Source organism: Antennarius striatus, chromosome 1 (assembly GCF_040054535.1).
Source record: "Antennarius striatus isolate MH-2024 chromosome 1, ASM4005453v1, whole genome shotgun sequence".
Classification (NCBI taxonomy): domain Eukaryota; kingdom Metazoa; phylum Chordata; class Actinopteri; order Lophiiformes; family Antennariidae; genus Antennarius; species Antennarius striatus.
In genome coordinates this window covers 1,285,111-1,310,185 of record NC_090776.1, presented here as the reverse complement: position 1 = coordinate 1,310,185, position 25,075 = coordinate 1,285,111, and the positions used below count along the sequence as shown (strand labels likewise).

Below are 25,075 nucleotides of genomic sequence, written 5' to 3'. Positions count from 1 at the left end.
TATCAGCTGGAGGCTCAGAAACACCTGCTGATTCTTTCTAGAGGTGTTTTCACCGCTGCCCCCGACACACACACGACCCCCCAGGTCTGATCTGGGACCAGCACCTCCGCCTGGAGGTTTGGCGTTGCCCCCGCAGCTGATTTGCATATTGAATTGATCAGTGTAATGTTTGATCTACAAAAACACAAACCCTAACATCTGGGAATCTGTCCTTTGATTGAGCTGTTTAGCTCGTTAGCGGCTAAGCTAACTAGCTTGATGAAAAACTAACCCTGACCAGCATTATGCTAATGCACAAATAGAATTGTCTACTGAGGAAACTGCACACCACAGAGGACACAGAGCTAGCCGCTAATGCTAGCTATGTTAGCTCGCTAACTAGCAGCCTGTATATTGTGGACCTTTTTTTTGGTTTTGTTTTTTTGTTTTTTTGTTTTATATTAGAGGAAATAAAAAACATTGAGAGGAGGTCCTGGGAGAAATGAATGTTTGTGTTGCCATGGAAACTATCTCGTACTTTCCTCAGTGGACGGGGCTTAGGTAAATGAGGGCTAGTTTCCCATTCAGGACCCACAGAGAGGCTGGACGCCAACTTTTAGCGTCTGGATTGCTAACTATACAAGCCTCCGACTGAATTGGCAGCTGTTAGCATCGGACGGGGCTCGGTCATGGATCCTGGTGCATTCTGGGAATGGTGGAGGGTGGAACGATGAGCTAATGAGGATGTTCCTGGATGTGTTAGCTGCTTCTGTAGCTTGTGTCTGGAGGTCTTTGGTGTCTGGAGGTCTTTGGTGTCTGGAGGTCTTTATTGTCTGGAGGTCTTTGGTGTCTGGAGGTCTTTGGTGTCTGGAGGTCTTTGGTGTCTGGAGGTCTTTGGTGTCTGGAGGTCTTTGGTGTCTGGAGGTCTTTGGTGTCTGGAGGTCTTTATTGTCTGGAGGTCTTTGGTGTCTGGAGGTCTAAACCCAGATAGGCCAGCATTTGATCCTTTGTTTGGACCCCCAGGGGCCCCGTGGGTCTTCTTTGGGGGCCTCAGGAGTGTGTGTGTTCCATTCTCACGCTCACGCTGACGTGAAAACGGTTTGCGTGTTCTGGTCTCACATCTTCAACCACGTGACGAATTCGACAGCTCCGTCCCAGAATGCTTTGAGGGGTCGGGGCGCGGTGCGGCGGCGGACGTTTACACCTCAAACAGGTGCAGGAGCCTCCGACACGGGGGGACATTCCGGAGCGCGTCATCCGGACCCATCCTGTCGTTTCTGGTCGGGCGCCATTTCCACAGGACTCCTGGAATGTGTCGAGTCCCGTTCCAAACAGCAACCCCCGTGACCCACGGGTGTCGTCTAGCGCCTGGAGAACCGGGAGCTCGTCTGTGTTGATACTCAAACAGCTGTGATGTTTTCTGAGCCCTGAGGCGCCGGGGCTGATGGGAAAATGTTTCTCTGACGGAGTCAAACTGGAAAAACAACCTCCAGGAGCCCGAAGGGAACGTCTGCTGCTCCGCAGTTCTGCTCCTGAACCACGACTCACGAGACCTGATCCCAGCTGCACCTGAACCTGCACCTGAACCGGGTCCCGTCGACCGGCGGAAACAACAAACAACAAACAAACAGGTGGAGCCAGAACCTCCTCAGTGAAGGTAATGACGTGATGTTATGACATCAGTAGTCCACACGTCTGATCCCGAGTATCAAGAAAGTCGTCTTTGTTGGACATTAAATGTTTGGATCTGATTTTAGGTTTGATTTTGTTCGTTAAAAACGTTGATATGAGAGGAAAATTAAAGTTAAAGTCGATGAGATTGTTTAGAACGTCAAATAATATGTGGGAGTTTGTCAGGAGGTCTTTGGTGTCTGGAGGTCTTTGGTGTCTGGAGGTCTTTGGTGTCTGGAGGTCTTTGGTGTCAGGAGGTCTTTGGTGTCTGGAGGTCTTTGGTGTCTGGAGGTCTTTGGTGTCTGGAGGTCTTTGGTGTCTGGAGGTCTTTGGTGTCTGGAGGTCTTTGGTGTCTGGAGGTCTTTGGTGTCTGAAGGTCTTTGGTGTCTGGAGGTCTTTGGTGTCTGGAGGTCTTTGGTGTCTGGAGGGGCTAGGGTACACCCCAGATGGGACGCCAGGTCACTTTGGGGCCACGATGACCTGACTTTTTGCACAGCTGTTGTTTTATCTTCTTCTGTCAAACGAAGGTTCCGTTTTAACTTCTGTTCCTGTGGGTTTCGGTTCCTGATTGGCGTCGACCCCCCCGACCCCCCCGACTCGCATCTGGATCCGATCTGAACCTGTCTGGACCCCTCATGTGGTGTGAGGTTGGATGGGAGACGGGAATAGAACTGAAGCTGACGACAGCCCCCCCCAGCCCTGAGGGCTTTAAGCCTGTGGATACCCTCCCCCCCTCCCCCATCCGCCCGTCTGTGTGGACAGAGTCGGGGCTTTGGGGGGGTTATCTGATCCAGCTGAGGACCTGCCGTCGCCCCCCCAACAGGAAATCCCTTTACTTCTGCCTCACGGTTCTGTTGTGGCGTCACGTCTGTGGGTTTAGTCCTGGGGGGGAAGGTCCGGGGTCCACCAGAACCGGTCCTGGACCCCCAGGGGTCTGAACCCAACACTGCCCCAAAGGGACAAGAAGAGTTAAACACGACCAACGCCTTCTCTCAGAACGCCATCGGACGCTCCTATTGGCCGACAGTCAATGCAAATTATTGCCCCCCCCCACCCCCCCGCTCTGCTTGTCTCTTTGAGGAAGACTGACCTTTGACCCCATTGGGGAGTCTTCCTAAAGGGACCCGACGAGGGGAAGCGCTCGTCTCTGGAATGTCTTTGGGAACGGTTCCTGTTTCCTGACCGGGTTCCGCCCCCCCCTCTAGGAACGAGGGAACAGCAGCTGCTTGGAGCGATGTTTTTACCCATCATGCACTTCTGTGAGCACCAGAAACAAAACTTTCGCTGAAAAAACCCCCCCGAACCGTCCAGATATTCTAGGACGTGACCTTCAGGAGTTCCTCGCCGTGAGGTTCTGTTAGCGTTCGGCCTGGCGTTTGGCGGCGCTCCCCCCGCTGTCTGCCGCGCCGTGATTGGCTGACGGGCCCCGGTGGTTGCCCGGCGGCGGGTTGGGCGGTTCCACGCCACTCGGCCTGATCTCTAATTAGCGCTGGCTCGCCGGGCAGGCGGGGTGGATCCGTCTGGGAAATTGCAGCGTTGAACACACACAACCTGAGTCTGGAAGCAGCGGCGGCGGCGGTGGTGGTGGTGGGGGCGGGGCCAGGAGGCGGGGCCAGGGTCGCCCTCTGGTCTCGGAGACGTTTGATTCGACTGAAGTGGTTCAATTAGAGCTAGGGGGTGTTGGCGTGTTGATGGCGTGTTCTGGCAGCGGTGAAGGGGTTAACAGTCCCAGAGGAGGGCTCATGTTACCGGGGGCAGGGCAGCCCCCCCCCCCCCCCCCCACCAGCACCCATCACTCCGCCCCCCCCTGAGTCTCATAGTCCAAAGAGAGACAAGCAGCGCTGCATCGAGGAGCGCCGCCAGGGCGAGAGACACCCCCACATAGAGGGGGGGGGGCAGACAGACAGACAGACAGACAGACAGACAGAGGTGGGGGGGCAGACAGACAGACAGACAGACAGAGGTGGGGGGGCAGAGACAGACATTTGGCCGTGCGATCGTTCTCAGCAGCATGAAGTCATGAAGCTCTCCGTCCAGCGCGGCGTTTTCCCGCAATGCTCCGGTTCCCACGGCAACCCAGACACTCTGACCAGGTAGTGTGTGTGTGTGTGTGTGTGTGTGTGTGTGTGTGTGTGTGTGTGTGTGTGTGTGTGTGTGTGTGTGTGTGTGTGTGTGTGTGTGTGTGTGTGTGTGTGTATTGTATGTGTTGGTGCAGGCAGCGTGCGTGCCTTTAAAGGGTTACTGTGGATCTCAGCCCGTTGCCACGGATACGCCGTCTCCGCTGCTGGTCTGATTCATTCCAGGAAGTGAAGTTTCCGTTTGGTCGCTTTGTTTTCTGGAAAGTTCTCACTGAAGTGTTTCAGATCCGATCCTGTTTGATCCGGAGTCACATCGGATGTGACTCCGGATCAAACAGGATCGGATCTGATGTCAGTGATGATGATGATGCTGAGGAGGAAGGTGGGGTTAGAGCAGCACACACAAACAGTGTGTGTGTGTGTGTGTGTGTGTGTGTGTGTGTGTGTGTGTGTGTGTGTGTGTGTGTGTTTTGTGCAGTGACCCCTGCTCTGGCCAGCATCTGCCCCCCCCCGACCTTTTCAGAGTGATGTTTGCCATCAGTCCATGCTTCCTGCCCCCCACCCCAACAAAAGATTCTTATTGGATGGTTCTGTTTAAACAACACACACACACACACACACAACAAACACACACACACACACAACAAACACACACACACACACACACACACACACACACACACACACACACACACACACACACACACACCGTGATGTCACCCTTCCAATAATCCTTTGTCCATGTGATAGACAGCTCCAGTCAGCGTGAGTGTGTGTGTGTGTGTGTGTGTGTGTGTGTGTGTGTGTGTGTGTGTGTGTGTGTGTGTGTGTGTGTGTGTGTGTGTGTGTGTGTGTGTGTGTGTGTGTGTGTGTGTGTGTGTGTGTGTGCTCATTGAAGGCAGTCTGAGAAGCTGGATGCATCTTTTGAATTTATTGATCTCTTTAGTTTATTTTTGTTTTCTTACAATCAGACGACCTTTATTTTGACAGGAACGTTTGTGTGACATCACTTCCTGTTCTCGGCTTAAAACCTCAGCAGCTCACAAAGCCTCCTCAGTCTCTGATCGGTCAGCTGACGCCTCCATCGCCGCCACACGGGACGGCTGACCTGTGAAGGTTGTTAAAACTCTGTGTGTGTGTGTGTGTGTGTGTGTGTGTGTGTGTGTGTGTGTCCAGCTGGGACGACAGCAGCTCTGTGAGCAGCGGGATGAGCGACAACATCGACACGGACGACATCAACACCAGCTCCTCCATCTCCTCCTACGCCAACACACCTGCAGCTCAGAGGCGGGGCCTCAGCACACAGGTGGGTGTCCAGGTGGGCGTCGGCGTTGGTTTCCTGGACCAATCAGTAGTGGGTACTGATTACATGTCTGCAGTTAAAGAAAAGTATGGTTACGTCCTTTGGGGACCAAGAGAACGCTAGCATTCTGTTAGTGAATGCTGATTGGTGGAGCAGGAGGAGGAGCTAAATGTGGGCGTGTCTCCAGGGTGATGTCACAACTGTTTAAGAAAAAAGAATTTCACGACTAAAACTACAAACACTTGTATTAACTTTTATTTAACGTTTCCAAAGTTCACAATTATTTAATGTCATATGTGAAAATTTTTATTTCTTAAAATTATTTTTAAATTTTCAATTAATTAATGGTTTTAATTAATTAATTTTAATTTTAATTTCGTCAACATTAAAGACATGCTTTTATTTTGGTGACCTGGAGAGAGGCAGCTGTGAACTTTAATTTTTTAGAAATTTTAAATAATTTTTATTCATAAATTTAGATAAAGATGTGTTAAACCGATTCTGGTTCCTGTTCCAGTTCTGGTTCTTTTTCTGGTTCCGGTTCTATTTCCTGTTCCTGTTCTGGTTGTGGTTCTGGTTCCAGCTCAGTGTCCCCCCCCCTCTCTTCCAGCCTGTGACGGATGCAGAGAAGCACTCGGCGTCGGCGGGGGCGCACCACTCCTGGTCCGATGAGGTGAGGCGGCAGGACGGCGGGGTCAGAACCGAAACGGGTTCCAAGTGGAGCCGCCGGAACCCCTCCGACGTGTCCGACGAGTCCGACAAGGGCGTGTCGGGGAGGAAGACGCCCTCCGTGTCCCACACGGGCTCCTGGAGGAGGGGCATGAGCGCTCAGGTGGGGGTGACGACCCCCCGGACAAAAAGCACCAGTGGCTCCGCCTCCGGACTCAAGGGACACGGTTCAGGTGAGACCCTGACATCAAAGCCGCCCAACTATGTCAATCAGATATCAAAGTCGAGAAGCGAAAGCCAGACATCAAAGCCACCCAATCACGTCGGTTCGACATCAAAGCAATGATTCAGGTCTGCCCATGGCATGAAAGATGTCCAGACGCTTCAGTCCGACACCAAAGCCATGGTTATGGTCTGACCACGATATCAAAGCCGCCATGTCTGTCAGCCTGACATCAAAGTCGTACTTTGAGCGTGACCCTGACATCAAAGCAATCGATTCCTGTCAAAGACGGGTTCAGATGTGACAGTGACATCAGAGACATTCAATAATGCATTCAATAATCTGACATCAAAGCTATAACTCAGACGTCAGCTATAACATCAGAGCCATGATCCAAACATGGTACCGACATCAAAGTTGTTCAACCATGACAGTCAAACATCAAAGCTATTACCCGTATGCGACTCTGACATCAAAGTCACATATTTACCTGACATCAAAGTCACAGATTTGACTCTGACATCAAAGCTATTCATTTCTTGTCTAACATCAAAGCCGTGATTAAGAGACGGGACCCTGTCTTCAAAGCCGCCCAGTCCTGTCGGTCTGACATCAAAGCTGCGTTCACGTCGAGGGGAGTGACAGGCTTCGGAGGCGGAGCAAAAACCATGGCTCCTCCTTCTCGTCTTCACCGTGTGGCGTCTCTTCTTCTGTCCGGCAGGTAAAACCGACGACGTCAAGGTGTCAGAAAGGGGCCGCCTCTCTCCGCGCGCCAACGGCCTCCACCGCTCGCCATCGGACACGGGACGCAGCAGCGGCGACGAGGCCAAGAAACAATCCGGCGTCCGCGCAGCCGGCGCCAACGCCGCTTTGGACGGCCACGCCCAGACGCACGCGCTGACCTCACGCACCCCCACCAGCACCTTCAGCTTCAAGAAGCAGAGCGGGGTGGTTACCATGGTGACGGCCAGTGGCGCCACCATCACCAGCGGCTCTGCCACCCTGGGAAAGATGCCCAAGTCGGCGGGGCGCCCGCTGGCGGGAGGTTTGAAGGTGGGGGGTCTGGACGTGGGTCACCATGACGACAGCTTCCTCCCCATGAGCGCCCGCTCCACGCTGCAGTACCGCAGCCTCCCCAGGCCCAGCAGGTCCACCGGCGCCGCCGCCACCCGCAGCGGGAACCGCTCGTCCACCAGCAGCATCGAGGCCGCCGCGCTGTCCGTCACCACCAGGAACGCCATGAGCGTTGCCAAGGGCAACGGCTCCGCAGGCCCGACGGCCAATCAGACGGACCGGGAGAAGGGCGTGTCCGACGTGGATCATCTGAGGGGCGGAGCCGGGATACAGGGGGGAGGAGCAGCGACCGTTCCTCTGACGGGAAGACAGCAGGTTTCCTCACCGACGCTCCGCAGGTGAGAGACACACACACACACACACACACACACACACACACACACACACACAAACACACACACACACCCCTTAGAACAACATGTGTATTGTTAGCTTTGTGGACTCAGTGACAGTTAACTGATGAGACATCAGCTCCTGTGCAGGCTTGAATTTACACACACACACACACACACACACACACACACACACACACACACACACACACACACACACACACACACACACACACACACACACACACACACACACACACACACACACTCTGAAGGCTACTTAAGACTAATGGTGCAGTCATAGGAAATGATAAACAGTGCTGAGTAAGGGTGACGTGTGTGGACTTGTTTTGACACACACACACACACACACACACACACACACACACACACACACACACACACACACACACACACACACACACACACACTAGTCCTGTGAGGTGAATCTGGGTCATTGTTAGAGGAGAACCTTGGGGAGTGCTGATCAGCCTTGGTGGTGTTGGAGGAATGGGGGGCGGAGCCTGAGGGGGGTGGGGGCGGAGCCTGATGGTGGGGGCGTGGTCTTCTGCTCTGATGTTTGTTTGTTGTCTGCAGGTTGTTTGGGGGGAAGCCCAGTAAACAAGCCCCCGTCACCACGCCGGAGAACATGAAGAACTCCACCGTCATCTCCAACCCCCACGTTGTCACGGCGACCGAGTTCCCCGATGGGGGCGGGCTGGGGGGCGGGCTGGGGGGCGGGGACAGCGAGACCAGCAGCCCCCTGTTTGGAGGACGAGTCCAGGGGACAGGGACGCTGGGCAGTGAGCAGGTAGGGCCTCCTACAAAATAAAAGTCTGGTATCCACTCAGTTAAAGGAAAACACGTAGTCATGGAAACCTGGCCCCGCCCCTTTGAACTGAACCTGAAGGTTCCCGTCTGAGGACCTTTGAAGTGATGTCATGAGTCACCGATGACATCACACCTAATGACTGGGTCAGACGCTAACTGACGCTAACTGAGGGCTACGTTGTGTAGCGAGCGCGCTCAGACACGAACGCCACGACGCCGTCACATGATGAGTCATGTGACCTCATCACATGACTCACAGGGTTCTGTTCCCTCCAGACACGCCTCCACCTGTCCAGGTGGTGGTTGATGTTGCTCAGTAATCAATAACCTCAGCTATTGATCCATTGATCGACTGATCGGACTAATCGGTTCTCTGCCCCCCCCCACAGGCCTCCAGCCCCGGCTCCGTCTACTCGTCCACCGGCCCCTCCAGCAGCCTGACATGGGGCACCACCTTCAGCAGCTGCTCCGCCCACAGCAGGGAGGGCACCCTGGGGGGGGGCCACAGCGGGGGCGGCGGGGGGGGCAGCGTGGGCTACCCCTCCGTCAGCAGCATGCACACCAGCAGCGAGTCCATCGACATGAGCCTGGGCAGCGCCGGCGGGGGGGGCGGGGGCCACGGCCCCCACCGGGACGACACCCTGTCCGCCCTGGGGCGGGGCGGCAGCGTCAAGACGGACAGGTGACCGTTAAAACCGTTAAAACCGTTAAAACGGGCGAGAGGAAACCGTTAACGTTAGCCGTTAGCATTTAACTCTCTTCCTGTCTGTTTGCGTCTTCCTTCCTGTTTCCCATCAGCCCTTTCTCCTCCCCCTCCGCTAGTCCCATATTCAGCCGAAACACGTTGCCACGGAAGCAGGACAGGTAAACGTACCTGCGTTTTGGTGTGGGGGGGTGGTGGGGGTGGGGTTCCTGCTAACGCCGTTTTAGCGTCTTTGAGGCGGCGGGGGCTTGTTTTGGTAGCTCTTATGTGATTGGTTGTTGGCAGCTTCCCTGTTCTTGTCAGCGGTCTGCTGTGCTCTGTGGTTTCCTGTCGTGTGCTGCCATCTAGTGGTGGAAGGTGGTAACTGCAGGTTTACCCGTTAGCGTCAGCGCTGGATGTTTCTGATTTTACGCTGCAAAAATCTCAATCTGTTTTTTAATTTTTTATTATTTTTGAAGTTTAGAGTCTTAGATTTTCAAAATAATCCACCAGAATAAGAATATTTAGAAACTAGAGATTAATTTAACTTAAGTCTGAATTTAATCAACTTGAGTTTGAGGCTCAAAAAGTGACAAGATGGGGATTTAGCAGCGTTAGCGTTAGCATGTGGCGTCGCTACGAGTGTGTCGCGTGTTTTGTTTTTTTACAAGCGATGTTAGCCCCCCATATACCCCAAGCTAATCCAGCGCCCTCTTCTGATTTTAACCCTTTCCTTGACTTCCTGTAGGTACGGGCCGTCCCCTCAGCTGCGTAGCCACGAGGAGGCGCGTGATTGGCTGCGCTCGCACTCCACCAGCGGCCTGCAGGAGTCAGCGGGTACCTCCCCCTTCTCCCCCGGTTCCAGCCTCACCTCCCCCTCGGGGACTCGCTTCACCTTCGGGCAGCTGGGTAAGGTGGGGAGGGGGGCATGGCCGCCGCGTCTCACCCGCGTTCACCCGTCCTAAATTAAACCCCGCCTCCTCCCTGCGACAGCCTCCAGCCCCACCTCGACGGCGCAGATCGGCCTCGCCGCCCAGCGCAACAACAGCCTGACGGGGGGGGACGCGACCTTTGACCCTGGCGCGGACGGCCGGCTGAGGAACTCGTGCGTGTCGCTGGACGAGAAGACGCGCGGCGTGAGCCGCTCCGAGTCCCTCAGGGACGGCTTCGAGGAAGGTGAGAGGGCGGGGGGCGTGGCCCGCCACCGGGGGAGGGGTCACGTGATCGGAAACAGACACACCCCCTGATTAAGAGAACATTCAGATACCCATAATCCACTCTGTTCTTTATAAGCCTGTTTATTGGGAATAGAACCCGGTGGGTTTTTTCCCCCTGCAGGCGGACTGACAGGAACGACAGCCTGAACTTTTTTATTTGTTTATTTTTATTTATTTATTTATTTATTGTATTTTACTTTAACGTTAATATACTGACTTAAAAGTTTGCCCCCCCCCCCTCGACTACTTCCGCCCCCCCCCCCCCTGTTATTCAGGAGAATGCCACAGAGACGTCGGTCTCAGGTGTCACATGTCGTGACCCCCCCACACCTCTAAGGTGGTAACAAACAGACCAACCTGTCATTATAGCCCCCACCCCCCTGCATCCGACCCCCCCGGCTTCATGCTCCTATTCAGATGGGGGGGGGGTAATTACAGGATCACAGTGAGAGGCGTGGGAGCGAGCGAGGTGATGACATGACGCCTCCCCCCCAGCGCCACTTTCCCTTTGTGTGCGTTTGTTAGCATGTTAGCGTGTTGTGTCAGCGTGTTAGCGTGTTGTGTTAGCGTGTGCGGCAGCAGGGTGGTGTGTTTAGCCGTGGTGTTCAGTTACACGGCTGTGGTTTGACTGACAGGACAAACGTTACATCATCCACACGGAGTTGTTGTCCTCCCAGGCCCCGCCCACACGGCCACGCAGCCACGCCCACCTGACCTACACCAGTGGGACTCACAAGGTCCACATCTGGGACATGAACCCGTTCTGTCTTGTTAGGTTCTATAAGAGCAGAATGTTTCCATTTAACCCCCCCCCCCAACTGACGGGTGTGGGGGGGCGACCATCACCTGTGTGGTCGATGACATCACCGCTGATCCTCTGTGATCAGGGAATGTCTGGCGGGACGCCCCGTCCTCTGATGTGGGATCCGGAGTCATGAGGAGGGCGGGTCGGCCCCGTGGGGGGGGTGGATCCTGGTGGGTGGTTCACAGTGGGGGGGGTCTGTCGTGTCTCTAACGGGTCCTTCTCTCTGTGTCTTCAGTCCACGGATCGTCTCTGTCTCTGGTCTCCAGCACGTCGTCCATCTACTCCACGGTGAGTCGACCAATCACAGCGGGGCGATGCCTTCACTGACCCCACGGGTAGAGCAGACGTGAGCACCCCCCCAGTGTTTCACCAGGACACTGTTCTGACATCAGAGCTGTAGACGAAGGAGAACAAACACATTGTTATTACCACTATTTTTATTATTATTACTATTATTATTATTATCATTATTATTACTATTATTATCATTATTATTACTATTACTATTATTATTACTATTATTATTATCATTATTATTACTATTACTATGATGATGATGATTATTATTACTATTATTATTATTATTACTATTATTATTATTATTATTATTACTATTACTATGATGATGATGATTATTACTATTATTATTATTATTACTATTATTATTATCATTATTATTACTAATACTATGATGATGATGATTATTATTACTATTATTATTATTATTATTATTACTATGATTATTATTATCATTATTACTATTATTAGTATTATTATTATTATTACAATTAATATTGCTGTTATTATTATTTATATTCTTGTTTTAATTATTTAGGTTCATATTTTGATTATAATTAATTTTAATATTGTTATTAATAGCATTATGATTTTACTATTAATAATATTAATATGTTTAATTATTAATATCATTTATATTATATTATTATTATTATTTCTTTTATTTATTTCCCCCCCCTCACACATTTACCCTCAAATCCATCTTACCTGCCTCCGTTAAAGAGCTGCAGTGTACCGCCCACATGTACACAACAGCCAATCAGAGGCGAGTCCTCACGGTCTAGCTCCTCCCCCCTGCGTGGGCGGGTTTACTCACCTGGGCAGGTGTAGCAGACGAACCCTCAGACACCCGATTCCAGCTGAGCTCCGGCTGCTGGAGAGAAACGATGATGACGGGTTCCGTCACGCCCTGGCAGCAGACGGTAGGGCGGCGTGGGGGGGTCGTTCATTTGATTTATGATTATGGATTTATTCCCAGCCTGCAGATGTTCTGAAACGTTTCTGTTTCCTGTTCTGATCCGTTTCCACGCCGTTTCCCATTGTTTGCGTCCGTTTAGCGCTAGCGTGCGTCTGTCTGTAACTGGATCAGCTGCTCATGTGAGTCTGATTGACAGCTCTGATTGGGCGTGCCCGTCGTGTGTAGACATCTCACGCCAGAGAACACGTGTTCACACACACACACACACACACACACACACACACACACACACACACACACACGTAACGGGCTGCCGGAACCTGTTCTAGCGGTTAGCGGTTGGTGGAAACACCTCATATCATTTGTTAGCAGCTGTCGCAGCAAAGCTTTGTGGGTAATGAACAGACAGAAGATAAATAAGTCACGGTGTTGACGTCGTCCCGCTGCCGGCGTGCTAACGGGAGGGGGGGCGGGGCTTAAAAAAACATTTGTAACGTGCTAGCTTTTATTTTTAAATTTTTCATTGAATTAATTAATTTTACTTATCTTAATTAAATTAACTAATTAATTTAATTAATTATTGTTTTTAATGTATTCTGTAAAAAAGTTACATGTCTTTAACGTCAGCCTGCTAATGTGCTAACATGCTAACGTTGGCGTTGTGCGGCGGGATGGGGGTGGGTCTGTTCAGTGTGAATCCTGCAGAGACAATAGAACACACACACACACACACACACACACACACACACACACACACACACACACACACACACACACACACACACACACACACACACACAGACACACACACACACACACACACACACACACACACACACACACACACACACACGCCTCCAGGAGGACGGCTCTACTTTCCAGACACACAATACCGTCACGTCTCCTCCGCCGGCAAAGGTGCTCGTTTCCATGGAGCTCATAAATCACAGAGGGAGAGGGCGGGGTCACATGCCCTTTGACCCCCCCCCCCCCACTGCTCCTCCTCCTCAGTAACGTGTATGAAGGTTTGAACCTCCTGCTAACGGGTTTATCTCTGCTTTTTTGCAGAACGAGGAGAAGTCCCAGTCGGAGGTAAGCGCCCCCACCCCCCCCCACCCCGTTCCTTCCTGTTTCCTCTGCTCTTTAATTTTCAACGTGGGGGGGCCGGACTTGTTGAAACACCTTCTCCTCCTCCTCAGATCCGTAAGCTGCGCCGGGAGCTGGACGCGTCCCAGGAGAAGGTCTCCGCCCTCACGACGCAGCTGAGCGCCAACGTAAGAACAGACAGCTCTCGTCTGATTGGCTGTCGCCGTCACATGATCACATTTAGAAGAAAACAACTCCTAAATAATTAGCAGTAACTTAAAAATGCCCAGAAAGACAAACACAGCAGCTGTTAGCGTGACATGCTAACAGCTGGGGGAACAATCGCTGGATCTTCAGAGATCCGTCCCCCCCGCAGGTCTAGCCCCGCCCCCCCGTAATCTGCTGCTGGTGCAGGGATTAGAAGGGGGCGTGTAGGTGTTGAACTATCCAAACCCCCCCCCACGAGGAGAAGACCCAAGAACCTCAAAGAGTCACGAACCCGAGCGACTGATCAACTTCCTGTATCCTGATCTGTTTCCTGTCCACACTTCCTGTATCCAGATCTGTTTCCTGTCCATACTTCCTGTTTCCTGTCCACACTTCCTGTGTAATCCACTTGTCTGGACTAAAACTCACTGATCAGATTAAGTTTTAAACTTGGAACGTTGAGCAAATATTTTTGAAGGCGGGGTGATGATGTCATCCTGTGATGATGTCATTAGGTGTGATGATGTCATCGTTAGCTCTGAGGACAGTTTCTGGCAGATGAGCTCACTATTTGGTTTGTCAGAAGCAGACTATCTGCTCTTCTTCATACCTCCTACCCAGGCATAAACATTTCGGTTGCCGTCGGCAACCAGACAGCTCAGCCCAACATCTGACGAGTCCCAGGTGAAAGGTGAAAGGTGAACCTGTGGGCTGATGCTCTGTTTTCCCTGCAGGCCCACCTGGTGGCGGCGTTTGAACAGAGTCTGGGTAACATGACCATCAGGCTGAAGAGTCTGACGCTGACGGCCGAGCAGAAGGTAAAACACTTTGAAACGTGACGCTTCATAATTTATGACTGATGATGCATGAATGAGAGCCACGCCCACTGTGCCCACCCCCGACCTGAAGGGGGCAGTGTTGCAAGAAAGTCGTGGAGTTCCTAAATCCCTTCACGAATGCTTTATGGCTCCTGGACTAATGAAGCAAACAGAGGAAAACAGTCCCAAGACTCAGGGCTGTTAGACCACCAGGACCACCAGGTCCACCAGGTCCACCAGGACCACCAGGTCCACCAGGTCCACCAGGTCCACCAGGACCACCAGGTCCACCAGGACCACCAGGACCACCAGGACCACCAGAGGGTTCTTACTGACCCGGTTCTTCCGTCTCCGCGTTATGAGGATGTTCTGTTTCCGTGACGACCGTTCTGCATCCCGGACTCTGACCTGGTTGCGTTTGCAGGACTCGGAGCTGAACGAGCTGAGGAAGACCATCGAGTTGCTGAAGAAGCAGAACGCCGTCGCTCAGGCCGCCATCAACGGCGTCATCAACACACCTGAGCTCACGCCCAAAGGTGAGCGGACAGGTAAACACACAAAGATGTGTGTAGACGTCTAAGGCTGACATCAAAGCCGACACGTTCAATGCTAACTGTGCTAACGCCTCCCCAGCCGGCGCTAACGGCGGCCAGCAGCAGCCGGACCTACGCATCAGGAGGCAGCACTCGTCCGACAGCGTCAGCAGCATCGCCAGCGCCACCAGCCACTCCAGTGTCGGGTCCAACATGGACGCCGAGGCCAAGAACAAGAAGAAGAACAAGAAGAACTGGGTAAGCCCCGCCTCCAGAGCCCCGCCCGCTGGTGTTTTGACTTCCTGTGTGCGCCGGTGTCACAATGTCCGGGTTCCTCCCCTCCAGGCGTCCTTCACCGGGGACAAGGTGAACGCACCGTCGGTAGAATGTGAAGGGTGTGGTGCATTGTGGGTCAGAAACGTGTGATGCTAACTGGCTAGCGTGTAGCTCTCTGTGTTACATGCATCCATTCATCCTTTGTTTTCTTTTCGCTGGAAGACGTTTTTGTGCACCGGAGGAGGCGGAGTCAGAGACCCAGACGTAGGAAACTGTTTTACCGTCCGTTAGAGCGAGGCGAGGTCGTGTTAGCGTCCTGTGCTCGTGCGACGTGCGTGATGTGACGCTAGCGTTGTGTTTAGCTAAGCCCCTCCCCCCTGAAGCTTTAACCCCGCCCATGTCAACCTGTCCTGTTCTGTGTCTCTTCCTCTGCTTGGCGTCACGCGGCAGGTCTACGAGGTAAGAGTAGAGACGTGAACGCTAACGCCTTAGCTGCTACCGTAGCCCCGCCCCTTCCTGTCCAGCTCTGCTTCCCTAAACCCCGCCCCCTGCTGACATGAGCCGGTTGTGAATGGATGAATCCACCTGAGGACACGGCGACACCTTCAGGCTGATGTAACGAACACAAGCAGCTGATTGTTCCTACGTCACTTGAACACACCACCGTGATGCGTTCACGGACACTGTTACCAGTGTCATGTTCATGATGGACTCAACTAAACACACATGTGATTGGAGTTCATCTCATTCTGTCTGAAAGCAACTTCCTGTTTACTACTTCCTGTTTCCTGTTTGATCGCACCTCAAACAGGAAATGAGTTCTGTCTCCTTTAAGATCAGAAAAGTCATTAATTATACAGAATGTTTAAGATGTTCAACAAACGAACGTCAGATTATAGATCACACACAGACACACACAGACACACACACACACACACACACACACACACACACACACACACACACACACACACACACACACACATTCAGGGCTGCGCTCATGTCGTTAAACAGTTTACCCATAATCCCCTTTTCTCTCTGACTAACTTCCTGTTTTCAGCTCTTTTCCTTTTCCACCTCCTCCTCTTCCTCCACCTCCTCCTCTTCCTCCACCTCCTCCTCTTCCTCCACCTCCTCCTCTTCTTCCACCACCTCCTCTTCCTCCACCTCCTCCTCTTCCTCCACCTCCTCCTCTTCCTCCACCTCCTTGTTGACCTTCTCCTCCTTCTCCTCCTCCTCCTCCTCCACCTCTTCCTCTTCCTCCACCTCCTCCTCTTCCTCCACCTCCTTGTTGACCTTCTCCTCATTCTCCTCCTCCTCCTCCTCCTCGTTGACCTTCTCCTCCTTCTCCTCCTCCTCGTTGACCTTCTCCTCCTTCTCCTCCTCCTCGTTGACCTTCTCCTCCTCCTCCTTCTCCTTCTCCTCCTCCTCGTTGACCTTCTCCTCCTCCTCGTTGACCTTCTCCTCCTCCTCGTTGACCTTCTCCTCCTCGTTGACCTCCTCCTCCTCGTTGACCTTCTCCTCCTCTTTGACCTCCTCCTCTTCGTTGACCTCCTCCTCCTCGTTGACCTTCTCCTCCTCTTCGTTGACCTCCTCCTCCTCGTTGACCTCCTCCTCCTCGTTGACCTTCTCCTCCTCCTCCTGCAGCTCAGGAGCTCCTTCAAACAGGCCTTCAGTAAGAAGAAGTCTCCTCGCTCGGCGTCGTCTCACTCCGACATCGAGGAGATGACCGACTCCTCGCTGCCCTCCTCCCCCCAGCTGCCCCACAACGGGACGGGGGCGTCGGCCCACCTGCTGAGGACCGCCCACTCCGGCTCGCTGTGGGTAACGCCGTCAGAACGCCGCCGGGTGCGTTGGATTCGACCCCCCTGACCCCCCGTGTGTGTGTGTGTGTGTGTGTTTGTGTGTGTGTGTGTGTGCGTGTGTGTGTGTGTGTGTGTGTGTGTGTGTGTGTGTGTGTGTGTGTGTGTCCACAGGCTGTCGGAGTGTGTGGACGGCGAGGCGGAGACGGTGATGCAGCTGCGCTCTGAGCTGCGCGACAAAGAGATGAAGCTCACCGACATCCGCCTGGAGGCGCTAAGCTCCGCCCACCAGCTGGACCAGCTGAGGGAGGCCATGAACCGCATGCAGGTCAGAGGACCGGTAACCAGTGCTTCCTGGGGGTGATGGTAACTGGTGCTTTCCTGGGGGTGACGGTAACCAGTGCTTTCCGGGGGTGACGGTAACCGGTGCTCCCCTGGGGGGTGATGGTAACCAGTGCTCTCCTGGGGGGTGATGGTAACCAGTGCTCTCCTGGGGGGTGATGGTAACCAGTGCTTTCCTGGGGGTGATGGTAACCAGTGTTCTCCCCCTGGGGGGTGATGGTAACCAGTGCTCCCCTGGGGGGTGATGGTAACCAGTGCTCCCCTGGGGGGTGATGGTAACCAGTGCTCTCCTGGGGGGTTATGGTAACCAGTGCTCTCCTCGGGGGTGATGGTAACCAGTGCTCTCCTGGGGGGTGATGGTAACCAGTGTTCTCCCCCTGGGGGGTGATGGTAACCAGTGTTCTACCCCTGGGGGGTGATGGTAACCAGTGCTCTCCTGGGCGGTGATGGTAACCAGTGTTCTACCCCTGGGGGGTGATGGTAACCAGTGCTTTCCTGGGGGGTGATGGTAACCAGTGCTCTCCTGGGGGGTGATGGTAACCAGTGTTCTCCTGGGGGGTGATGGTAACCAGTGTTCTCCTGGGGGGTGATGGTAACCAGTGCTTTCCTTGTGCGCTCAGCTGGAAATCGAGAAGCTGAAGGTGGAGAACGACCGTCTGAAGCTGGAGAACCAGAGCAGCAGAACCGGGTCGCAGGCGTCCATCTCGTCGACTCCGCCCCCTCCCCCCACCTCACAGACCCCGGCGACCGGAGGGGGGGTGTCCCAGCACAGCCTGAACCTCACCACCAGCGAGTCCACCAGCCTGGGTGAGTCAGCGGGGGGGTGCGACCGTCTCCCGGACGCTTCAGCACGTCTGACGCTCTGCTTCTTCCTCCTAGACATGCTATTGGACGACACCGGCGGGGAAGGCGGGGCCAGGAAGGAGGGGCGCCACGTGAAGATCTTCGTCAGCCTGGATGAGGGCAGTAAATGGGGGGAGGTGAGACCGGTCAGGTTAGCATTAGCAGTCGTGTCGCTAGCTGCGTGTGCTAACACCTGCTTCACCACAGGAGGGTCGGCCGCGCCGCTTTCTGATTGGCTGCATCGGCGTGAGCGGCAAGACCAAGTGGGACGTCCTAGACGGCGTGGTGCGACGCCTGTTCAAGGTAAACGAAAGCAAACTGACCTATTAGCTCGTGCGCTAACAGCATGCTAACATGGGCGGGGCTTGTCTGGCAGGAGTACGTCACCCACGTGGACCCGGGGGGGCAGCTGGGGCTAACCTCCGACAGCGTGGAGGGGTACAACATCGGCGAGATCTACCGACCCAGCAGCCCCGGCGGCGCCCACACCCCCGAGCTGCTGCCATGTGGATACCTGGTGGGCGACAGCAACACCATCACCATCCAGCTCAAAGGTGCTGCTAACGGTTAGCACGCTAACGGCTATGGAATGCTAGCGCCACGGTGGCTCTAACGCCTCGTGTGTGTGTGTGTGTGTGTGTGTGTGTGTGTGTGTGTGTGTGTGTCCAGGCGTGAGCAGCGACTGCGTGGACTCCCTGGTGTTCGACACGCTAATCCCGAAGCCGATGCTACATCGCTACGTGTCGCTGCTAAAGGAGCACCGGCGCGTCATCCTGTCGGGCCCCAGCGGGACGGGGAAGACGCACCTGGCCAATCAGCTGTCCCGACACCTGCTGCTGCTGGAGGGCCGACCTCTGACCCCGCACGCCGTCGTCACGTTCAACGTGGACCACAAGTCCAGCAAGGTCACCTGGCGTCGTCTCCACATTCCGGTTTGTGTCGGTTAGAGCCGTTTCCTGTGTCGCCGTGGAGACTGACGCCCCCGCTTTGACCCCTCCCCCTGCAGGAGCTGCGTCAGTACCTGTCGGGATTAGCCGAGCAGTGCAGCGGTGTCCCGGGGGCCCCCGGCCCCCTGGTGGTGATTCTGGACAACCTGCACCACGTCAGCTCGCTGGGGGAGATCTTCAACGGCGTCTTCAACTGCAACTACCAGCGCTGGTGAGTCATGTGACCTCCACCATCCCAACCAGTCGCACCGGTGTTACTGGGAATACCAGTTCCACCTGGTCAAGCTAGCGTGGCTTCTCCTGGGGGGGATGGTAACCAGTGCTTTCCTGGGAGGTGATGGTAACCAGTGCTTTCCGGGGTTTGTTGGTAACCAGTAGTCTCCTAAGGGTGTTGGTAACCAGTGTTCTCCTTGTGGTGATGGTAACCAATGCTTTCCTTCGGGTGATGGTAACCATTGTCCACCTTTGGGTGATGGTAACTGGTGCTTTCCTTGGGGTGATTTTAACTAGTCTCCACCTTTGGGTGATGGTAACCAGTGCTTTCCTTGTGGTGATGGTAACCAGTACTCTCCTAAGGGTGATGGTAACTGGTGCTTTCCTTGGGGTGATGGTAACCAGTGTTCTCCTGGGGGGTGATGGTAACCAGTACTCCCCTAAGGGTGATTGTAACTGGTGCTTTCCTTGGGGTGATGGTAACCAGTGTTCTCCTGGGGGGGTGATGGTAACCAGTGCTTTCCTTCGGGTGATGGTGACCAGTGCTTCCTTTGGTGTGATGGTAACCGGTGCTTTCCCTTCAGCCCCTACATCATCGGCACCATGAGCCAGGCGACGTCGTCGGCCCCCAACCTGCAGCTGCACCACAACTTCCGGTGGGTGCTGTGCGCCAACCACACGGAGCCGGTGAGGGGGTTCCTGGGGCGCCACCTGAGGCGGAGGCTGATGGAGACGGAGATCGGGAGCCGGACGCGGAACGCCGAGCTGGTGAAGATCATCGATTGGATCCCGCGGGTGTGGCACCACCTCAACCGCTTCCTGGAGACGCACAGCTCCTCTGATGTCACCATAGGTAAGGGGAGGAGCCTCTGCCACCCAGGAGACGCAGCGTCTCACCTGTCACTCATGTGTCTCCCCCATCTGGCCCCCCAGGACCCCGTCTCTTCCTGTCCTGTCCCATGGAGGTGGAGGGGTCCAGGGTTTGGTTCACGGACCTGTGGAACTACTCCATCATCCCCTACATGCTGGAGGCGGTCCGGGAGGGGCTGCAGGTGCGTTAGCATCGGGTCGCTACTAGCAATCCAATAAAACATATTGATGAACCCTGATTGGACGATTTGGAGGCGCTTGTGTCACGTGATCATGTGATGTCTCCACAGCTGTACGGTCGCAGGGCGGCGTGGGAGGATCCCGCCGCCTGGGTGGTCGACACCTACCCGTGGTCCGCCGCCCCCGGCCCGTCTGAGTGGCCGCCGCTGCTGCAGCTCCGCCCAGAGGACGTGGGCTTTGACGGTTACTCCGCCCCCAGAGAGGGCGTCAGGAAGGAGCCGCCGCAGAGCGACAGCGACGCCGACCCCCTGGTGGGTAGAGACGGCGTTACACCGTTAGCACCCAACGCTAATAGAACCCAACGCCGTTAGCACCCAACGCTAATAGAACCCAACGCTAATAGAACCCAACGCTAATAGAACCCAACGCTAATAGAACCCAACGCCGTTACAACCCAACACGTCTCACGCGTGTCTGTCCTTTGGTCCCCGCCCACAGATGAACATGCTGATGCGCCTGAAGGAGGCGGCGACCTCGTCCAGCCCTCAGAGCTACGACAGCGACTCCAACAGCAACAGTCACCCTGACGACCTCCTGGACTCGTCGCTGGAGTCGACGCTGTGACGCCGCGTCGGGGAGGCGGAGCTTCCCCTGGGTGCGGGTCGCCCAAAGATCAACGCGCTGTGGACTCTTTTCACCGCTGTGGCCCTGAACACTTAGCTAACGCGCCAACAAGCCGTCGCTGCTGACGCGTCATCACCAGCCCGTCAGCGCCCGGAGCCGCCAGCAGGGGGCGGCGGAGGACCTCACATGATCCTGAAGGGCTTTGGAAGCGTTTCCTGAGGACCTGACGCCTCCAGGGGACGAACAGGAAGTGGAGACGCCACGAAGACGCTACAAATGGACAAAATTGGCATATTGCTAAATTAGCATGTTGCTAATTTTGGCGTGAAATCTTTTTATCTCTTAAAGGAGAAGTTTAGGACTTTCAATTTCTGGGCCTTTACGCCTTGAGGGAACCTCGCGGTGACATCATCAGCATCAGCATCAGCATCATCTTCAGTGCCTCATTCATTGGTGAATTGAACCCTCGAGGTTTGCCGCCCCCCCACCCCGCCCCCCCAGGCCCAATCGGGCCGCTGTAGCACAAAAATCTCTGGTGCTGGACGACACACTGCCTTAAACTCCTTTTCTACCCGACGCCGTGCTTTAGGGCTCCGTTGGCGCCGCGCCGACCTCTCGTCATATCAAACGCCGTCGTCATGGCGCCGGCGTAAACATGTGGACAGGAAGTTGTCGTCGTGTTTGGTGCTCGATGGCGGCGTTTTACCTCACCTCCATCATCGCCGTCGGTTTCTGATGCGTCCCAGACGGAACCGACGCCACTTCAAAAAATAATATTTGACTTTTTATTCGTTGGTACCGCCCAGATTCCGCCTAGCCCCGCCCTCTGGGAGGGGCTTCGTCCTATGCAACCTTCATTCTGCTCTCTGGATGGAAGCCCAAAGCTCGATGCGCGTTTGTCGACGCCATGCGTGTGTGTGTGTGTGTGTGTGTTTTATAAAGGCTCCCCCTTGAAAAAGCACAACCAGTCCGACCCCGCCCCTCGCCACGCCCTCCCTACTGAGAGGCGTGGCCGTCCCCAGAAGCGTTGTTGTATTTTTCCTCTGAATGTTTCTCCTTCTTTTGCTGGACGAACATTTTTTTTTTAATGTGTAAAATATTTTGTAAATATTTGATTTACATAATTTTGAGGTTTTTCTAGCGGATTACTTGAAAAGCGGAGTATTTTGTGTACAGACCGAATCTATCGCTGTACTAGTCTTAAGTTATTGTGATCAATAAAGTTATTATTTATGATTCAATTCTGTCATTTTTTTGTTTTTTTATTAAAACTTGAAAACGCAACTTAGAAAACGTGGAGTTTTATTTGGGTTTTTTTTGTACAAAAAAATGTGAAATAAACATATTTACAAACAAATATAAATTATTAAGGACATAGCTACAATTTCAATAAACGACTCTATTTAAGGTGGAATGAACTCAGATATTCTTGGCATAAAATTTCCATACAGGCTCGTACAAAATACTGTACAGTTAAACCAAAGCTGTGCAAAAACAGCAGAGTCTCTCAGAGCAGCTCCTGCGCGCATGCGCGTTAAAATCTCTTCAAATTAAATTCACGACACGTGGATTTCCTCTTCGTCCGACTCCGTGAAGTCCGAGTGTTTGCTGGACAGACTCGGGGACCCCCCCGCCGCCGCCATCAGGCTGCGTCTGACCAGCTCCTCTTCGTCCTCTTCCTCATCCTCCTCTTCATCCGCGGATGACTTCTTGCCCACGTCGCTCAGGTCCGGGTGGGGGTTGGCTTTGGTGGGGAGCGTCTGTTCGCGACTTCCGCCGGAAGAGAGCAGCTCGCGCTCCTTGGAGTTCCTCCACTTCATCCGGCGGTTCTGGAACCAGATCTTCACCTGCAGGAGACGCGGACACGCGGTGAGTCGCGGGGACGCGGCGCGTCTTTACGCACGACTTTTACGCACGACGCGTCCGGTTTCTCTCTGACCTGTGAGTCTTTGAGCCCCAACTTTCCCGCCAGCTTCTTCCGGTCGGGTTTGCTGATGTACTTCTGCTTCTGGAACATCCTCTCCAGGTTCTTCCGCTGCACGTCGGAGAACACGGCCCGGCGGAGCATCCCCCGGCGGGGCTTCCCCCTGGCGGCCAGCGGCCAGGAGAAGGTCCCGGGGATGGGCACCACGGAGGAGGAGGAGGCTGGGGGGGGACAGGAGGGCGTTCATTTAAAAGGGGGCTTTTAAATCAGGTGGGATTGGACCCCCCCTACACACACACACACACACCATCACCCCCCCCCCCAACCCGCCCCAGCTTTGAGGGAAATGGCACGAGGTGACTAATTAGCACATTGGCCGGTCCCCAGCGCATTGGTATGGTAAAGAGGCAGCGGATCCTTTAAGGAACCCCCCGGGGGGGGGCACGGGGGGGCGGACAGAGGAGTTAATAAACCGTGAACGGTAATTGTGTAGTAATGAACTAACGGAGAAAAGACTCCGGACAGGCGGCGAAGGCCATATATTACCGACACAAAGAGGTTTACACTCTCAAACTAAACACAACTGCATACCAGAATAGTGATGGGGGGGGGTGTGTAAACGGGGGTGGGGTGGGGGGGATTTTCTTCCTGCCTTCGAATCATTTTCATTAAATGAACACGAAAAAGAGCTTTTTGAGAACGAGGAGCTGGTTTTGTTGTTTTGTTGAGGTGGGGGGGTTAAAAGACCCCCCCCCCTTTATGATCCAGTTTGAATGAAAAAAAGACTTTCTAGACGTTTCTTCCTCATCTCAGGCCTCTGATTGGCTCGTTGGATCAACGTTCAGGAATCCAGTTTGCGCCGTAAAAAAGAGTGGCTTTAACCTGGTCTGACAGCCCCCCCCCCTCACCAGTGGACGCCCCCCAAGCACGGACGTCCTCCTGGCTGCAGGTGCCCCCACCCACACACACACACGGCAACAACGACGCGCTATGTGGTCTGGTGAGAAGATTGAAACTTCTCAAAGGCGCCTAATGAGGAAATTAGTGCATGACTGGGCCCCGCCCCCTCGGGAAAAGTCACTATCTGGGCGGGGGGGTGACCAAATTGGTCACGGTGGTGAAAGCTTAGGTGGCCCCTCCCGGGCGCTGTGGGAAAACGCCCCCCCACAACGGGGCGAAAAGTCGCCTCTAATTTGGAGCGTGACGCTTCTGGATAATTGGTTAATTAGGGGGTGGGGGTGGGGGGGGGGTAATAAGACAGAGATTTCTTATTTTGTGGTGTAAATCTGTGAGGGGGGGTCCTACCTGGTAGGAACGGCGTCCTGAAGAGGGGGTGGAGCTGCGCGTCGAACACCGGGACCGGGAAGGTCTTGGAGTGAAGGCTGTGGAGGGAGGGGGGGCAGGAGGCTGTGAGGGAGGAGGGGGGCAGACACGTTAGACTCACCACAAACAGAATCCGGTCCGGGTCCGGGTCCGGTCCACTTACCGGTCTTGGGGGAGGGGGCCAGGATCGCGCTCACGCCGAACTTGAGGAAACCCGTTTCTTTGCTGCTCGTGCCCGAGGCTTTAGGCGTGCACGCGTCGCGCGTCACCGCGGCCGGCGCGCGCTCCGCAGGCGCGTCGCTGAACGATAAGGTGGTGGTGGCCCCGGGGGGGGCAGCAGCGGCGGTCCGGTTCAGGAAGCCCCCGGGGGGGCGGCCGATCCGCAGCAGGTCCTCCACCAGGAAGCCGGAGCGGGAGGGGAAGATGGACGGGGGGGTCCGCGGCAGCGCGGCGGCGGCGGGCCGGTACACCCCCGGGTAGAGCGCGGGGGGAGCCAGGACGCTCGGGATCATCATGGTCCCACTTTGAAACACAGAAGGGTATCCTCGGTGCTGGGGGAGGACGAGTCGAGGGGACGGCTGGAACTCCTCTGGCCTCCCCAGGCTGGGGAGAGCAGCTTTATAGAATCTGCCCCCCCTTACCCCCACGCCCCCCCCCCACGCCCTGACAGCCTCAACAATGGGGCTCCACAAAGTCCTCCACATGAGTCTCTTTCATGCCGCGGCCCCCGGGCCGCTGATTGGCCCGTTGACTCGGTTTATGATTGCATTGGACTTCATAAGCACCCCCCCCATCACCCCCCCATCACCCCCCCACCCTACAAAGGAGGCGCTCATCAATTTTGCATGTTGACCACTTTCCTTTCACTTATTTGTTTTGGGGGGGGGGGGGGGGGGGGGTAATTAAAGAGAGATCCACGCATCAAAGCGGGGGGGGGGGGGTAAAAACACGCGTGATCCGATTTTATTGGTTCCATAATTTCAAAATAAAATCCCGATGTTTTTATT

At 54.5% G+C, this 25,075-nt stretch overlaps 2 protein-coding genes across 4 annotated transcripts in view; one reads left to right on the top strand and one right to left on the bottom strand.

The window, feature by feature from the left end:
* nav2a (neuron navigator 2a) overlaps positions 1-22,056 on the top strand; it is a 105,341-nt gene extending 83,285 nt beyond the window's left edge. For 2 of the 3 annotated variants that reach the window (XM_068320637.1, XM_068320628.1), the window contains 26 exons: positions 4,905-5,034; positions 5,642-5,933; positions 6,645-7,335; positions 7,927-8,140; positions 8,550-8,842; positions 8,959-9,024; positions 9,591-9,751; positions 9,836-10,018; positions 11,100-11,152; positions 13,149-13,172; positions 13,280-13,354; positions 14,108-14,191; positions 14,616-14,739; positions 14,825-14,982; positions 16,648-16,820; positions 16,977-17,130; positions 17,765-17,951; positions 18,024-18,124; positions 18,195-18,290; positions 18,364-18,541; positions 18,657-18,892; positions 18,994-19,145; positions 19,732-20,000; positions 20,081-20,199; positions 20,308-20,508; positions 20,696-22,056. In XM_068320637.1, the coding sequence (XP_068176738.1) occupies positions 4,905-5,034; positions 5,642-5,933; positions 6,645-7,335; positions 7,927-8,140; positions 8,550-8,842; positions 8,959-9,024; positions 9,591-9,751; positions 9,836-10,018; positions 11,100-11,152; positions 13,149-13,172; positions 13,280-13,354; positions 14,108-14,191; positions 14,616-14,739; positions 14,825-14,982; positions 16,648-16,820; positions 16,977-17,130; positions 17,765-17,951; positions 18,024-18,124; positions 18,195-18,290; positions 18,364-18,541; positions 18,657-18,892; positions 18,994-19,145; positions 19,732-20,000; positions 20,081-20,199; positions 20,308-20,508; positions 20,696-20,821 (4,540 nt within the window). In that variant the 3' untranslated portion in view covers positions 20,822-22,056. The remainder of the gene's footprint in view (positions 1-4,904; positions 5,035-5,641; positions 5,934-6,644; positions 7,336-7,926; positions 8,141-8,549; positions 8,843-8,958; positions 9,025-9,590; positions 9,752-9,835; positions 10,019-11,099; positions 11,153-13,148; positions 13,173-13,279; positions 13,355-14,107; positions 14,192-14,615; positions 14,740-14,824; positions 14,983-16,647; positions 16,821-16,976; positions 17,131-17,764; positions 17,952-18,023; positions 18,125-18,194; positions 18,291-18,363; positions 18,542-18,656; positions 18,893-18,993; positions 19,146-19,731; positions 20,001-20,080; positions 20,200-20,307; positions 20,509-20,695) is intronic. The other variant, XM_068320620.1, reaches the window with a different exon arrangement.
* Positions 22,057-22,377: 321 nt separating this feature from the next.
* On the bottom strand, positions 22,378-24,586 carry dbx1a (developing brain homeobox 1a). The gene is made up of 4 exons (XM_068321864.1): positions 24,232-24,586; positions 24,051-24,152; positions 22,761-22,966; positions 22,378-22,668 (listed from the first exon to the last, which is right to left on the bottom strand). Exons 1-4 carry the CDS (start codon positions 24,581-24,583, stop codon positions 22,378-22,380), a joined length of 951 nt encoding a protein of 316 aa, XP_068177965.1. The 5' UTR covers positions 24,584-24,586.
* Positions 24,587-25,075: the final 489 nt, after the last annotated feature.